The sequence below is a fragment of the Symphalangus syndactylus genome, chromosome 10 (genome assembly GCF_028878055.3).
Source record: "Symphalangus syndactylus isolate Jambi chromosome 10, NHGRI_mSymSyn1-v2.1_pri, whole genome shotgun sequence".
Lineage (NCBI taxonomy): Eukaryota > Metazoa > Chordata > Mammalia > Primates > Hylobatidae > Symphalangus > Symphalangus syndactylus.
Genome location: NC_072432.2, coordinates 61,736,202 through 61,751,656, shown reverse-complemented (window position 1 = coordinate 61,751,656; position 15,455 = coordinate 61,736,202). Strand labels below are relative to the sequence as shown.

At 39.4% G+C, this 15,455-nt stretch overlaps 1 protein-coding gene across 1 annotated transcript in view; it reads left to right on the top strand.

Annotated features, from left to right (window-relative positions):
* Positions 1-5,115: 5,115 nt before the first annotated feature.
* Positions 5,116-15,455, top strand: part of SHROOM3 (shroom family member 3) — a 358,912-nt gene continuing 348,572 nt past the window's right edge. The window contains exon 1 of the mRNA XM_055297255.2: positions 5,116-6,108. Coding sequence (XP_055153230.1) covers positions 5,941-6,108 — 168 coding nt within the window. The 5' untranslated portion in view covers positions 5,116-5,940. The remainder of the gene's footprint in view (positions 6,109-15,455) is intronic.

Below are 15,455 nucleotides of genomic sequence, written 5' to 3'. Positions count from 1 at the left end.
AGTGCAGTGACGCGATCTCCCCTCACTGCAACCTCTGCCTCCCAGGTTCAAGCGATTCTTCTGCTTCAGGCTCTCAAGTAGCTGGAACTATAGGCATGCAACACCCTACCTGGCTAATATTTTTTGTATTTTTAGTAGAGACGGGTTTTCACCATGTTGGCCAGGCTGGTTTCAAACTCCTGACTTCAGGAGTCACCCACTTCAGCCTCCCAAAGTGCTGAGATTACAAGCGTGAGCCACCCTGCCCAGCGTTTTTGTTTGTTTGTTTGTTTGTTTTAAATCAGCTGACATCACGCTTTGATCCTCAATCTTAAGGAGACACATGAAGACATGATTCTTTTTGCCTGTGAAAGGCTGCCTAGAGAGATTGCACAAACTTTAAAATAAGATTGATTTTTGTCTATTTAGGATTGTTCTGAGGCCTTCTAAGAAAGACTAAATAAACTTTCAAACTTATAATTTAACAATTTATTAGGCCGGGTGCGGTGGCTCACGCCTGTAATCCTAACACTTTGGGAGGCCGAGGCGGGTGGATTGCCTGAGCTGAGGAGTTCGAGACCAGCCTAGGCTGGTCTCAACCAAAAAGCTTGAGAATTGCCAGACTGGGTGAAACCCCGTCTCTACTAAAATACAAAGAAAAAGTAGTTGAGTGTGGCAGTGTGTGCCTGTAGTCCCAGCTACTCCGGAGGCTGTGACAGGAGAATCACTTGAACCCGGGAGGCAGAGGTTGCAGTGAGCCGAGATCGCCATTGCACTCCAGCCTGGGTGACAAAGTGAGACTCTGTCTCAAAAAAAAAAAAAAAGCTATTTATTGTCTACAGTTAATTTACTTTTCCGATTAGTGAGCCAGAATAGCCAGTAGATGTCACTCTGATTTCATTTTCAGAGATAACCTAGTGACTTTTCAATCTCATAAATATTCCATCTAGAAGCATTTTTAAAAATCCAATAAGTTGACAATCACATTAAAAGTTTTAGCAAAAAATAAAGAGAAAAACATTAGGGCATACTAAGAAAAATTAAAATCAAGAAATGGGAATTTTCAAAAGATCAACTTAATTTCTCCTTCAGTGCTGTTAACAAATACAATGATGTGTGTGATTGCTAAAAGGTCAAAACAGTGATTAGGAAGATGACATTTAACAGACTCTTTGGTGTAGGGATGCTAAACAAGTGGGAGAGTCAATATGACTGATATATTTTTCTGTTCTGGGGCCATATTCACAATAACAGCAATATGAGCTCAATAACTCACAGTGGGAATTTTTCGTATAGAGACAGAAAATAAAGTTGTAAGCTACGTTGGATCTATTTGTCATGAAGGGAAGAATCTGATCAAGAAAGTAGGAGTAATTCTAAGTTAGAGGCACAAGGAAGGAGAGAAGTAATAGACAGAAAAACACAATGTGAAGCTTCATTTTTGGTACTGTGCTAAGCTTCTCTAAACTTTCTCCCAAACCAGGAAAAACTACAAATGGGTTTCCTTGTGTATTACTCCGAACTCTTTCAGTTGCAAGAAGCAGAAACTCAACCCCAGCCGGTTTAAGGAAAAAATAAACAAGTACCTATGGGTCATAAAACTGGTAATTGTAGGAGTGGGGTGGCTTTAGGCCTGGCTCTGTCTGCTTATGGTGGCCTAAAGCCACCCCACTCCTACAATTACCAGTTTTATGACCCCATAGGAACTTGGGAGGTTAAGGGTCCTCAGGGTCAAAACCACTTTCATAATAATACAGAAGACATTATTTACCTTTTCCACTTGCTCTCTCAAAAATGTATAGTGGAATCTTCCAGTGGTTATATGCCATGCGATATTAAACAAATTGAATACAGAAGCAGATGGTAGAATCCAACCATCTTCTACTAACCCGGCCATTAAAGAGAGTTGCAAATACGTGAAACAATGCCACTCTTCTTGGTAATATTTTTTGTTTGAGACAATGTAGTTATTTTTCATAAAAATATTAATATGTTACTTTAACATATAAAGATGTATCATTATTTTTAAATGAATTAATACATAAGTATTTTAAAATGTTCTTTCCTATTTTCTACTACAGTAAATATTGATGGATACAAAGCACATAAAATTTCTTTGGAGTCTTCAATAATTTTTAAGAATGTAAGGGTTCCTGAAACCAAAAAGCTTGAGAATTGCCAGCTGAAGTAAGGTACAATTGGGCACAAGGCTGAATGGTATCACCAGAACTGTCTCCCGCTTATCATAGACTGCTTTTCTCAGAGCTGGTTTCCTTCTCATGCATGTGATATCAAAGATGACTTCCAGCTGGGGTGTGGCAGCTCACACCTGTAATCTCAGCACATTGGGAGGCTGAGGCAGAAGGATCACTTGAGCCCAGGAGTTTGAGACCAGCCTGGGCAACAGAGTGAGACTCTGTCTGTACAAAACAATTTTTTAAATTAGCCGGGCATGGTGACATGCACCTATGGTCTCAGCTACTTGTGGGGCTGAGGTGGGAGGACTACTTGAGCCTGGGAGGTTGAGGCTACAGTAGGCCACCATCATACCCTGCATTGCAGCCTAGGTGACAAAGCAAGACTCTGTCTCAATTTAAAAAAAAAATAAATAACTTCCAGCAACTCCAAAATTTTATCTACCAACCTAGCAACCCATAGGATAAAATGCCCTTTTTTGACAGCACTAGTAAAATTTCTAGTTATAACATTGGTCACACTTAAGTCTCATGTCCATCCACATAACAATCATTTGAGCCAGGAGTTGGTTGATTCCTGGGTCATTACGTCCACCCTGAAGCCGGGGACAGGGGCAGCCCACCAGCACCACAGGATCCAGGAAGAAGTGGTTCCCTAGAGAGATGCTGAGTGGGCATAAAAGAAGTCCTCTATCAGAAAGCCTGAGTCCTATGCTGTTCTCAGTTAGAATCCTAACCTTTCTTTCCACTGTCAGCATCTTGAGACAATAGGGTTGCCTTTTTCTTCTTGGGAGGAAGAGTCTGATTGCATTCTGTAATTAAGAGTTTGCATCCAAATCACATATCCTAACAGAAGTTCTCCTTATGAATTAGCAATTCTATACCAAAAGAAAGTTGTCTTTTCACCATAAACTATGCAGAACACCTGATTTAAGCTAAGATTTCGTTCCTAAACGTCTGAAGATTTAAATTTCATGCCTGCCTGTGTTGCTTGCAGGATCACTCTGGTCAGATCATTTAACCTTCTGGTGGCCTCTGTGTCCTCACTTCTAAAATCAAGGGCGTGGGAGGATTGTCTCTTGCAGCTTTAATATTCTTTGAATCTGGTCAACAGAAGATGGAGGAAAAAAGTTCTTCCAACCCTGGTCTATCAGCTGCTACGCTGAAGGTCCACAGAATGAAGTTTTACATTTTTTTTTTCAGATTACATATCAATTTTGGTTATATGTTTGTTTCTTCAATATTTTTGGTGATAATCTAAAATGGAGATTTCTCCAGTCTACAAGCACTGGGTTCATATTATCTTTTCCTTATTTCCTTTGCCTTTAGCTTCATTACTTTGTTTTTTTGTTTATTATTTTTTAAATTGACAACTAAAAATTATATATACTCATGGTGTACCACATGATGTTTTGATATAAGTATACATTGTAAAATGGCTAAATCAAGGAATTAACCTATCTATTACCTCACATACTAATTTTTTTGTGGTGAGAGCACTTAAAATCTAATCTTAGCAATTTCCAAATATACAATACATTGTTATAATTATAATCATCATGCTGTACCATAGATCTCTTGAGCTTATGCCTCCTAACTGAAATTTTGTATAGCTGTGTTACTTTTAACATTAAATGTGGATTCTGTAAAATCTCAGTTTTTACAAAACATATTAAGAGTAACATAATAAGAGCTTCAAAAAATAATTTTTCCAGAAAAAAAGCTGTTTATTTACCTAGGACTTTTATTTAAAATACATATGTTCTTTGAAATGAAAGAAAAGCTAATGTTTCTCCACTTATTCTAACTTACAAATTAAACTGTAAAAGAAAACCACAATAGAAATTGCACAAATTACCCTTAAGAATCAGCCAATTTTTACCACATACTTTCTTTGGTATACCTTAGGTTTCCTTATGTTTCCATTCACATACTACCAATACATGAGGTTTTACTCTTTTTTTTTTGTCTTTGAGCCCTTCAAGTGAAGTTACCATTGAAAATCAAACAATACCTGTCCAGTGTTGTAAATTAAATATCATGTAGTTTAATATCATATACCTGCTTTTCTGTATCAGCCTTTCATTAATTATAAGTACAAACACCAAAATAATTGTTATCAAGCCCCACAGTAGTTTTTAACTTCAGTTTTCAACTTAATTCTCATTATCTCATACTTTTAAACAGAAAAAAGTTTTAGTACACATATTCCCTGGAAGTAATTCTAATCTGTTCCAATAACTAAATAGCTGAGGCTTCTGGGTTAGATATGGTTATCTTCTACTGTTCAAATTTTTAATACAAAATATGAATGTTAAATTTTATATAACATTATTACAAAATTACATTGATCACATGAAATCAGAACAACATTCTTTCCCGAGTACTTAGTACTTACCCACAAGGCACTGTAGATTTCATTTAAAGAGTGGATAACAATCTTGGAGTAGATAACAATGAAAACCTAGAAAAAAAAACCCACCTCCTGTTTTTATTGAGTCAAAGAAGCAGAACTTCGATTGGAAAGTCCCATTTCATATATTACATTTGGTAGTATTTTCTTCTAATGAAAAAAAAAAAGCCCTTGTGCCACCATCTTGACATGTACTTAAATGTTTACCCAAATCACTTAGGCATTGCTTCTCAAACTTGGCTGCACAGCAGAATTGCCTGGAGGGTTTTTAAAAACACAAATGCCTATGTCTCACTCCCTGAAATTCTCCTTTAATTGGTACGAGGTGGGGCTATTCTAGGAACTATTTTCTATCCCTTGGTAATTAGCCATCTGTATAGTATTTTTAACTTTCTACGTGTTATCAACTGTAAGACTGTTTGGATTGTCAGGTCTTTGTGGTGAGCTGAATTCTGCATGGCAGTGCTTACTGTGCAGAAAGGTTGCAATGCCTCACTTTGCCTTAATCCATGTTCCTCTAACTTCCTTACTCTTTCTCTCAAGAGGAGGCAAGTGGCTGTGGCGGCAGCAGCAGTGGCTGATCATCACTGAAAATACCAAAGAAAAGAACTGAGCTGCCTCCTTCATATTTTTTCCATTGAGGATTAATTTACCGTGCTTTTTCATTTTCTCTACATCCTGCAAAAGCTTTTTTTCTCTCTTAAGAAACAAACCATGAACTTATTGTTGAAAAAAAGAAGTAAAAAGTTTTAGCACAGCTTCTCTGTCTCTTCGGGACAAGTTAGAAAATTCTGAAGTGAGCCGAAGCATTGTAAGTGCTTTCTTTCTTTTTAAGCTACTTCTGGGGAGGGAGGAGGCTATTGTAATGGTAAATTTCGCTCCGAGAGGAAGAAAGGGTTGATAATCAATCAAAAATGAGGTATTCCTTTGAGTATTTGTAATTTTCTTACTATATTGTAAGATGCTTTTAATTTTCTCTGTAAAATAGGCAGAAATGGTTTTAGCGTGTGTATGTGTGAAATAAAAGCTCAAAAAAGCAATCTTCAGAGCGCCACTGAAGGAAGTTTTTACGAACGGAGTAGAGATGTATACCACTTGGGGGCTTCAGTGAGAACCCAGAATTCCTGGAGGAGGATTTAAACATTCAGAAATGTTGAAGTGAAAATTCCTTCTGGTTCAGCATCTTGGAGTTCAGCTTGGAAGAACATTTTATGTATGGAAGAATTTGTTTCTCCAAACCTCTTTTGGCCATTGTGTGTCCTGAAGGATGGGACAACTTGTGCTGTAGAAGCACTGCTTGCCTGAATTTGCTTCAGGCATTTTAAATTTAACTTGAGGGATCATGTGTTTGGCATGATGAGGACCACTGAAAACTTCCACAAGCCTAGTGCCGCATTAAACTCTAACACGGACCCCAGGGGAAGGTACATTTATCTGGAGGCATTCCTGGAGGGAGGCGCTCCCTGGGGTTTTACTCTAAAAGGTGGCCTGGAGCACGGAGAACCATTAATCATCTCTAAGGTATGTTTCTTTTTCCAATATCGCCTTTATTCAAATTGTTTTTTTCAACTTGTCAGATTTGTCAAAAATGCAAAATAATGAGAACTGCCTTAATATAACTTAATTTGCTGTTTCATGCCTTTCTGATTATCTGGAAATATTTTGGATAGCCTGGTATTTGAAAGAAAAATGTGTCTGGCTCATTTATTCTACGAAATCCGAAGAAAAATGTGCCTATTTGGTGGATAATCTTCTCTTTTTGTGAATGAAATCACATACATCAGTTACCACATGAGCTTTTCAGTTATAAATCAGATTAAAGATTAATAACATGGTTAAGATGGTGGCATGGTATATATTTGTGCGTACAAAAATATCTGCTTTTTCTCTCTTTAACTGAAAATAGCATCTAAAAATATTTTAAATTTGCTTATAATTCTGGATAATAGATTGCATAAATATCATGTGTTGCTTTCCCCACACTCAGAAAGGAGAATTAAATCAGCTTTTCAAAACATTTCTGCCTCTCCTATTTATCTGTATATTTGAATCCCTTTTTAAACCTTAGTCGTCCTGCAGTATACCTCAATTCTTCATTTATCTTTTGGTGTGGGTAGTTATACCAATGAAATTTTTATATACTAGGGTTAATATTTCTATTTTTCGCTTAAACTACAGATTAACATTACTTGTTATAATATTGCTTTTAAATTTTTAGAATATTTAATAGTCTGATACAATAGATTATAATGGCTTTTCACACATGTGCATTCATCAAGAAACATTTGTAATTAAGGGAGAAAAAATTTTTAGTTTGAGGGTGGGAAGAAGGTAATATGGATTGCATTTGAGCTCTGTTACCGGTTCAGGTTATTTTTCATATCCCCAGAAATAATTCCAAAAGGTTATTTTTCAAATTACTGAAGTAATTCTTACTATGGATGAGCCAGGGAGAACTGGGTTTCACAGAGGTAAGCCACGAGTGCACGGGACACCATTGTAAGTTGTACGACTTTTCCTTAACTTTCTTAAGTAAAACAAAAGGATGTGCATACGTGTGTGTCAGTTAGGAAGGCTTCCCTCTGTGAAAAAAATTCAAAACCGGGTTTATAGTGGCTCTCAGTAAACTGGGGTTCGTTTTCTCATATTATAAGAAGTTTGGAGGTAGATTTTCCAGGCAAGGAGAGCAGCAGCTCAATAATGTGATCAAGGACCCCACTTATCTTTCCACTCTGCCATTCTTACGATGTTGGCTTTGTCTTCACGGTTGAGTGATGGATCCCACAACTCCAGCATTGCATCTTCATTCCAGACAGGTTTTTGGCTTTTTGTTTCTCATTAGACATTTGCTTACATCTCATTTACCAGGACTGTACCCTATGCCTATCTTTAGGCCAATCACTGGCAAAAAATGCCAGCGATTAATACAGACTGATTAGGATTTCTTTCACAGCTTCTGCAATAAGGACCTACTCTTCCTGAAGTCAAGGAATCATTGCCCACTGTTTGAATGATTTGAGTTTCTTTTTGCAGGAAGAAAGAGGGCATGGTTACTGCATAACAATGGAGAATTCTGCAATGAACATAAAAATGGTCTCGGCATTTAAAAAGTCTAGTTGTACACAATTTGCCTGGCCCTTAATGATAAATATTCTGTATCTATACACTACAGTATCTGACAGTTTGCTGTCAGAAAGGTCTAATCCCGCCACTAATGAGCCAGCTTCTCTAAGCCTCCATTTTACCTGCAGAATGGGGCTATCCTACCATCTACTTTAATGGGTTGTGTTTAAATGCAACCATGCATTTAGCTTAGTGTGTAGTACACATAAGGAGCTCCAAAAAAACTTAGCAAAGATTACGATTATTGGTTTTCATTATTCTAGCAGACATGTGTAGGAGGAGACGGGTCTGGCTGCTGTAAACAGATCCAAAATAACAATAATATAGGAATTTATATCTCTGATATAACAATCTGAGCATAAGCCAAACCAGAAGATGGCTCTATGATGTCAGGGACCCAAGTTCCTTCTATTTTCTTACTTCCGTCCTGGAGTGATATCTCATCTTCATGGTCCAAGTGACTTGCCACCACATCTGCTTTCTAGTCAGTAAGAAGCAGGGAAGAGGGAAAAGAGAAGGCAGTCTCCTTTCTTTCAAAGATCCAATCTGGTCCAATGTGCTCTGTCCAATATGGTAGCCCACAGTCACATGTGACTGTTTCTATTTCAATTAAAGGTAACTAAAATGAGGTAAAAAATTTTAAACGCTGTTTAAATGTTCCTCATTTGCACTTGTTGCATTCCAAGAGTAGCATTGTTCTGAAGCTCTTGAACATCTTCCCCCATGTTGTCTGTCTGGCAAACTCATTAAAGCTCCATTTCTTCTTCTCTCTGAGGTTTTCCTGATGTCACCCAGTTGAGTTCCATGGTCTCCCTTCTACACTTCTATATTATGCATGTATCACATTAAATCATAAAATTTTATTTCATTGATTGCCTTCTCAGAAGTCTGTGAGCCTTTTTAGGGCAGGGACAATTTTTTTTTTTCCATCTCTATTGCATCTAAATCAGAGCTTAGGTACACAAATATTTGCTGAGTAAATGAAAGGGCATGGCTGTGTCTTACTCATTTTGCATTTTCAGGATCTAGCATAGTGCCTGGCACAGAGTAAGCACTCAATAACTTTTACTGAATTAATAAGCAAAAGACAAAACAGAACTGATGAGGATGCCAGGCAGACCTCCAAGTGGGGCATGTATTAGTTTCCTATTGCTGCTGTAACAAATTACTACAAACTTATGGCTTAAAAACAACACAACTTACAGTTCTGTAGGTGACACACCTCACACAGGTCTCACTGAGCTAAAGTCAGTGTGTCAGCAGGGCTGTGTTCCTTGCTGGAGGCTCTAGGGGAAAATGTGTTTTCTTGCCCTGTCTAGCTTCTAGAGGCTGCCCATATTCCCTGGCTCATGGTCCCCTTCCTCCACCTTCAAAGTCTGCAACAGCAGGTTGAGTCCTTCTCACCCTGCAGCTGACCTCTGCCTCTGCCTCTCTCTTTCACTTTTAAGGCCTCTTGTGAGTACCTTGGACCTACCAGGATAATCCTGGATAATCTGCCTATTTTAAAATCAGCTGGTTAATAGCCTTAATTGTATTTGCAACCTTAATTCACCTTTGCTAAATAACCTGACATATTCACAGGTTTCAGGGATTAGAATGCAGACATCTTCGGGGAGACAGGGCATTATTTTGCCTACCACCAGGCATTTGAGCATTGGTAGAAGTCTATGCAATTAAGGTAGTACCAGGGATGAGACTAAAGTGAAATGTGGTGGCTGATCATGTGTATACTAGATCTTCTCTCTAAGACAATGAAAGAAAATGCACATTAGCTCATACACTGCTAACCAGATGTCTACTATTCTCCCAAGTTAGGGTGACCCTCCATTGTAGGGGAAGGGAAGGGATAGTGCACACTGAGTCACACATATGAAAGGCACATACACATTATACAAGGCAGCTATAAACTGCCAGGTTATGGATGACAATATAATAAATGAAGTATCATTTTTCTTTAGATATAAATGAGGCAAGAGAATGAATGGCCGTAAAGGATCTACAAAGGGTGACAATAGAATAAATCGTTTTTGAATTGCTTTCTCTGGGATTTAATATTCTTGAAAAGGAAAGGTGGGGTTGTGGAAAGTGCCTGTGTAATCTGTGAACTTCAAAAAGAAAGGGTAACTTTTAAAAAATTGTCATTGTAAGTGGATGCTCAGGTAATTCAATAGTCCAGGAAGTTGGTAGCATGATTTTATTATGACTCACTTACTCTGTATTGTGGCTCAGAAAAGCAGTTCCACCTGCAGAAGAGATGCACCTGCTCCCAGGGCTCATAAGCCAAGTAACAACAATAGACAACAACAGCAGCAGCTGCCGGTACTTATTTAGTGTTTATGATGTTCCAGGCTCTATTCCAAGAGATCTACATGTGTTCACCCATTTAATTTCCACAACTTCACAGAGAGAGTAACACTCTTATCCCAATGTTATATGTGGGACATGCACCCAGAATTAATTTGAGTAACTTGCTGAAGCTCTTATAGCTACTAAGTGATGCAGTCAGGATTTGAACTCATGCATTCTGGTTCCAGAGTCCATGTGCTTCACACCCTATGCCATCCAGTCTCCATTGCCTACTGAACATTTGGCTCTCTGTAGATTCTACAGCTATTATCTGAGTGAAATATGGGATTGATATTTCATTATGTAAGTTTTTAAATCTATTTGGGGAAATTTTTTAAAAAAAAATAGTAGTCCAATAAGGTTCCATAAAATAGGTCTGACTACTGCTCAGTCAACCCCTTTAAGTAGTTCAAGACCCATAAACCAAGGGGACACCTGCTATTCTTGGCAAGTATGTTCCTGGTGTCTCCACCTGTAGAGGCATTTCTTTGTGCTTTTCAGACACGGACTTCAGAATTTAAAGGTAGGCCACTGCCCTGGTCTCTTTTGTATCTTACATCATCAACACTCAGCAATGTGCTGGTCAAAGCACTCCTCCATCAGTGCTTATATTTCTGATTTCTACTCCCCTGGAAGGTATCTGTGCTCTAGCTGGACTATCTCTGTGCCATCTCATTATAAATCTTGCTGGTTCCATCTTCTACACTGTCACCCGTCCTTCTCCAAAACTGCTTCCTCCACCTGTAATATCACCACCGTTTTCCTGTCAATCCAAATCTTAGCTTCCTTGTCCACCAAGACTTGACTCACTGATTCTATTTCATCAACAGCTTTCCATTCTTTATCTATGGAGGTGAGGGGGAGGTGCTTAAGCCTCATTTTACCAGTTCTTCAGCAACAGTCCTGGGTTCAATTTGAAATGGATTTTTGGGCAGTTCCCCAAGACTTGGATCTGGTTGAGGACCCAAAGTCATCTTTTTCGTCTCCTTCCAACTACCACATTAGATCAGCTTGCTATTCTCACCTCTTAAAATAGCCAATCCTTTCTGACTTTTTCCCTTTCTTGCTTTTTGCTTTAACATCCTTTGCCCCTCCTGCTAGGGTAGCCTCATCTTTCTGCTGCTTTTCAGCTAGTTTGTTTCTTCCCTCATTGTTCAGTCTATCTTTGTCCTGCCTTTGCATTCATTCTTCTTTCCTCTTATCTCCCCAGTGGCTTTATTTTTTATTTTAATTTTTTTTTTTGAGATGGAGTTTCGCTCTTGTTGCCCAAGCTGGAGTGCAATGGCATGATCTCGGCTGACCGCAACCTCCGCCTCCTGGGTTCAAGCGATTCTCCTGCCTCAGCCTCCTGAGTAGCTGGGATTACAGGCATGCGCCACCACACCCGGTTAATTTTGTATTTTTAGTAGAGATGGGGTTTCTCCACATTGGTCAGGCTGGTCTCGAACTCCCAACCTCAGGTGATCTGCCCACCTCGGCCTCCCAAAATTCCGAGATTACAGATGTGAGCCACCCCACCCGGCTTCCCAGTGGCTTTTTATTATACAGGTATGTAAAGGTCCTATAAAGGTAGTTGTTTGCATTTGGCATCCTGCCAATAAATTGTACTCGTTAAGGCCAGATGGGTTTTACTCATGCTGTATATCCTTCTTTATCATTTACACATAGTAAATGCTCAATAAATGTTAAATGACTTATAGGATTGTACAGCTTTAGGAAATATTAGCAATCATGTAATAACTTTCTTCGTACACAGAGAGAAAACTGAGACGCAAAAAAGTTTACTTATTTGCCAAGATGGTTTCAGTGTTAGCAAATTGAGAGTATGTGTGTATCTGTGTGTATGTAAAGCCCCAGCTAGTAAGGAAGTAATTGCTTTCTCTGATTGTACCCTTTATACTTTTCTTTTCTTTTTTTTTTTTTTGAGATAGAGTCTCACTCTGTTGCGCAGGCTGGAGTGCAGTGGCATGATCTCGGCTCACTGCAAGCTCCGCCTCCTGGGTTCACACCATTCTCCGGCCTCAGCCTCCTGAGTAGCTGGGACTACAGGCACCCGCCACCACGCCCGGCTAAGTTTTTGTATTTTTAGTAGAGTCAGGGTTTCACCATGTTAGCCAGGATGGTCTCGATCTCCTGACCTTGTGATCTGCCCGCCTCAGCCTCCCAAAGTGCTGGGATTACAGGTGTGAGCCACTGCACCCGGCCCCGCCCTTTATACTTTTCTATGAATCCTAGCTCCCCTGTTAGACTGTTACCTTCCAGAAGCTAAAGACCCTTCATTGATTCCTTTTCTCTCTCTCTCTCCCTTTCCCTTCTTCCTTTTCTTTTTATTATTCATGGTGCTTAAACTATGCATACCAATTATGAAGATGAAAATGTGAATGAATAGAGGAAGATAAGTATTAGAGAGGATATTCTTACAAATCTTTGTTAGAAGCTATCTAGGCCAGTGTGCACATAGGTTACTAGAAAAAATCTGTTTAAAAACATAAGGCAAGCAGGTTAAGTTGGGCTCAGTCTGACCATGTCTTTCATATGCACATTTGTAATGTTTGGTAAATGTCTGTTGAATTGAATTAGATTGAGAAAAAAGGGAAACACATGTTTTTCTTTAACTTTTAAACCTTTAAAAATTAACCAAATTTTAGGTAAAGTCTTATGTGTTTTTAGACACAAATTAATTTTGATATTTCCTATCAATGTTGCTGGAAATAACTTATTCAAGTAGCATGCTGACATGCTGTACCAAATGGGTCTTAGCATCAGTAAGAACTCTGCTTTCTTTCACAGCTAGTAGATTCCCAAGGCTTTGCCTCCTATGCAGGGGACACAATTTAATTTAAGCAATATTCATCTCATTTTAGTGAGCCCACAGTGTGATTGGAGAGGCATAATGAGAGACTTTCTACCAATTTTTGAAAAAACAAAACCTCAAAGGACATGCTGGATCTTAACTAATCCATAGACAGACTCTTCCACATCTCTCCCTTTGATGTAGTTCCAAACAGTGAACATCTTATCCAAAGGGCCGCAGTGCAGAGTCCTTGTTCTCCGACTTGGTTCATCCCAGGAGTCCATCCATCTCTTGTGCTCTGACATCCCAGGCATTTCTCAATGAAACAAAATGAGGCGAAGATTCTCTACTAAATCTAAGCACTGTTTCTCTCCCTCTTCTAATGACTTTCTCCACAAAGGCTACATTGGTACACTGTGGATCTTGATTTGTAGAATGGAAGTGATTCTTTTCTGCCTTCAGAGGAAACTTTCCTGACTTGGCAGACCGACGTGCAGAACACTCTGTCCTGGGCATCTGAACCTGAATTTGCACTTATGTCAACTACATTTTTTCATTCCTCAATATCTATTTGTTTTCTTCTCCATTTTCAGCTGTATTTTTTTCTTGGAGATTTATGAGATTATTTAATTTTTTTTTTTTTTTTTTTTTTGAGACAAGGCTTCATTCTGTTAGCCAGGCTAGAGTGCAGTGGCATGATGACAGCTCATGGCAGCCTTGACCTCCCTGGGCTCAGGTGATCTTCTCACCTCAGCCTCCCAAGTAGCTGGGATTAAAGGTGCACGCCACCACACCCGGCTAATTTTTGTAGAGGTGGGGTTTTGCTATGTTTCCCAGGCTGGTCTCAAACTCCTGAGCTCAAGTGATCTGCCCACCTCAACCTCCCTAAGTGCTGAGATTGCAGGAGTGATCCACCATGCCTGGCCTAAACCTTTATTTTTGAATGCTCCTTGGTGCATGTATATTAATTTATATTTGTAATTTCTATGTTATATATATGTATATATGAATGTGTGTATATATATATATATATATATTTTTTTTTTTTTTTTTTTTTCATTTTAAGTGAGGTTTTCCAGCGTAGAAAAAAGCTTACATCCCAGACAATATAGGGCTCTGAGTGGAAATAAACAAGTTTTATTTCTACCCTAGCTTTTACTGGCTATGTGAACATGGCAAGTAACAGCCTTCTTGAACCTCAGTTTCCAGTTTCCTCTTCTTTCTTTCTTTTTTTTTTTTTGAGACAGAGTCTTGCTCTGTCACCCAGGCTGGAGTGCAGTGGCACGATGATCTTGGCTCACTGCAACCTCCACCTCTCAGGTTCAAGCGATTCTCCTGCCTCAGCCTCCCAAGTACCTGGGACTGCAGGCATGGGCCACCATGCCTGGCTAATTTTTGTATTTTTAGTAGAGATGGGGTTTCGCCATATTGGTCAGGCTGGTCTTGAACTCCTGACTTCGTGATCTGCCCACCTTGGCCTCCCAAAGTACTGGGACTACAGGCATAAGCCACCGCACCTGGACAGTTTTCTCATCTTTCAAAGGCACCAGGCATGGTGGCTCACTTCTGTAATCCTAGCACTTTGGGAGGATGAGTCAGGTGGATCATTTGAGTCCAGGAGTTCAAGACCAACTTGGGCAACATGGCAAAACCCTGTCTCTACAAAAAATACAAAAATTTTCCAGGCATAGTGATGCGTTCCTGTGGTCCCAGCTACTCAGGAGGCTGAGGTGGGAGGATCGCTTGAGCCCAGGAGGTGGAGGTTACAGTGAGCCAAGATTGTGCTACTGCACTGTAGCCAGGTGACAGAGCCAGACAGTGTCTCAAAGAAAAAAAAAAAGGAACATTCTTACCTACTGAAGTTGTTATAAGTATCCAACATAGTATAAGCTATGCAATAGTGCTTTGTAGGTATCCAGCATAGGTAGGCAACTCATATGCCAAAGATGATACTTGGCTGATTTTCTGTATCATGGCCAGCAGTTGCTGCCTCACACTGAAACACGGAACAGATTATTCCCTGCCATCATAGAGCTTATATTCCAACAGAAGGGGACTGGCAATAAACATGTTTGTATATGCTAATTTCAGGGTGTGGTAAGTATTATTAAGAAAAAAAATCCCAATACGCTATGTTCCAGAGTGATAGTGTCTGTGAGGTAGAGGTATGCCACATGGTGATTAGAGAAGGGTTTTCTGAGGAGATGACATTTGAGCCAAGACCTAATAAGAAATAAGAAGCCAGACATCTAAAGAGGTTTATAAGTCGAGCTGAGGTAGGAGAGTCTTAGAAAGTTCTAGAAACAAAAAGAAAGTCAGTGTTATTGGAGTACAGTAAGCGAGAGAGTAGTATGAGAAATGGAAAGGTAGGTCAAGGTCAGATCACATAAGGCCTTGCAGGCTGTAGAAAGGACCTTGGACTGGATCTAAGTGCAGGGTGTGAGGGTAGATCGCACCAAGAGACTTTCTGTATTCATGGTGAAATGGACAGACCCATGGCAGGTACTTAAACCCTGGTAGGTTTTTAGTACTGGTTCTTAAAGCCACCTTCTTCCTCCCTCTCATGTACATTTCTAAGGCACTTCCTGGGTCTACAACAGGACAG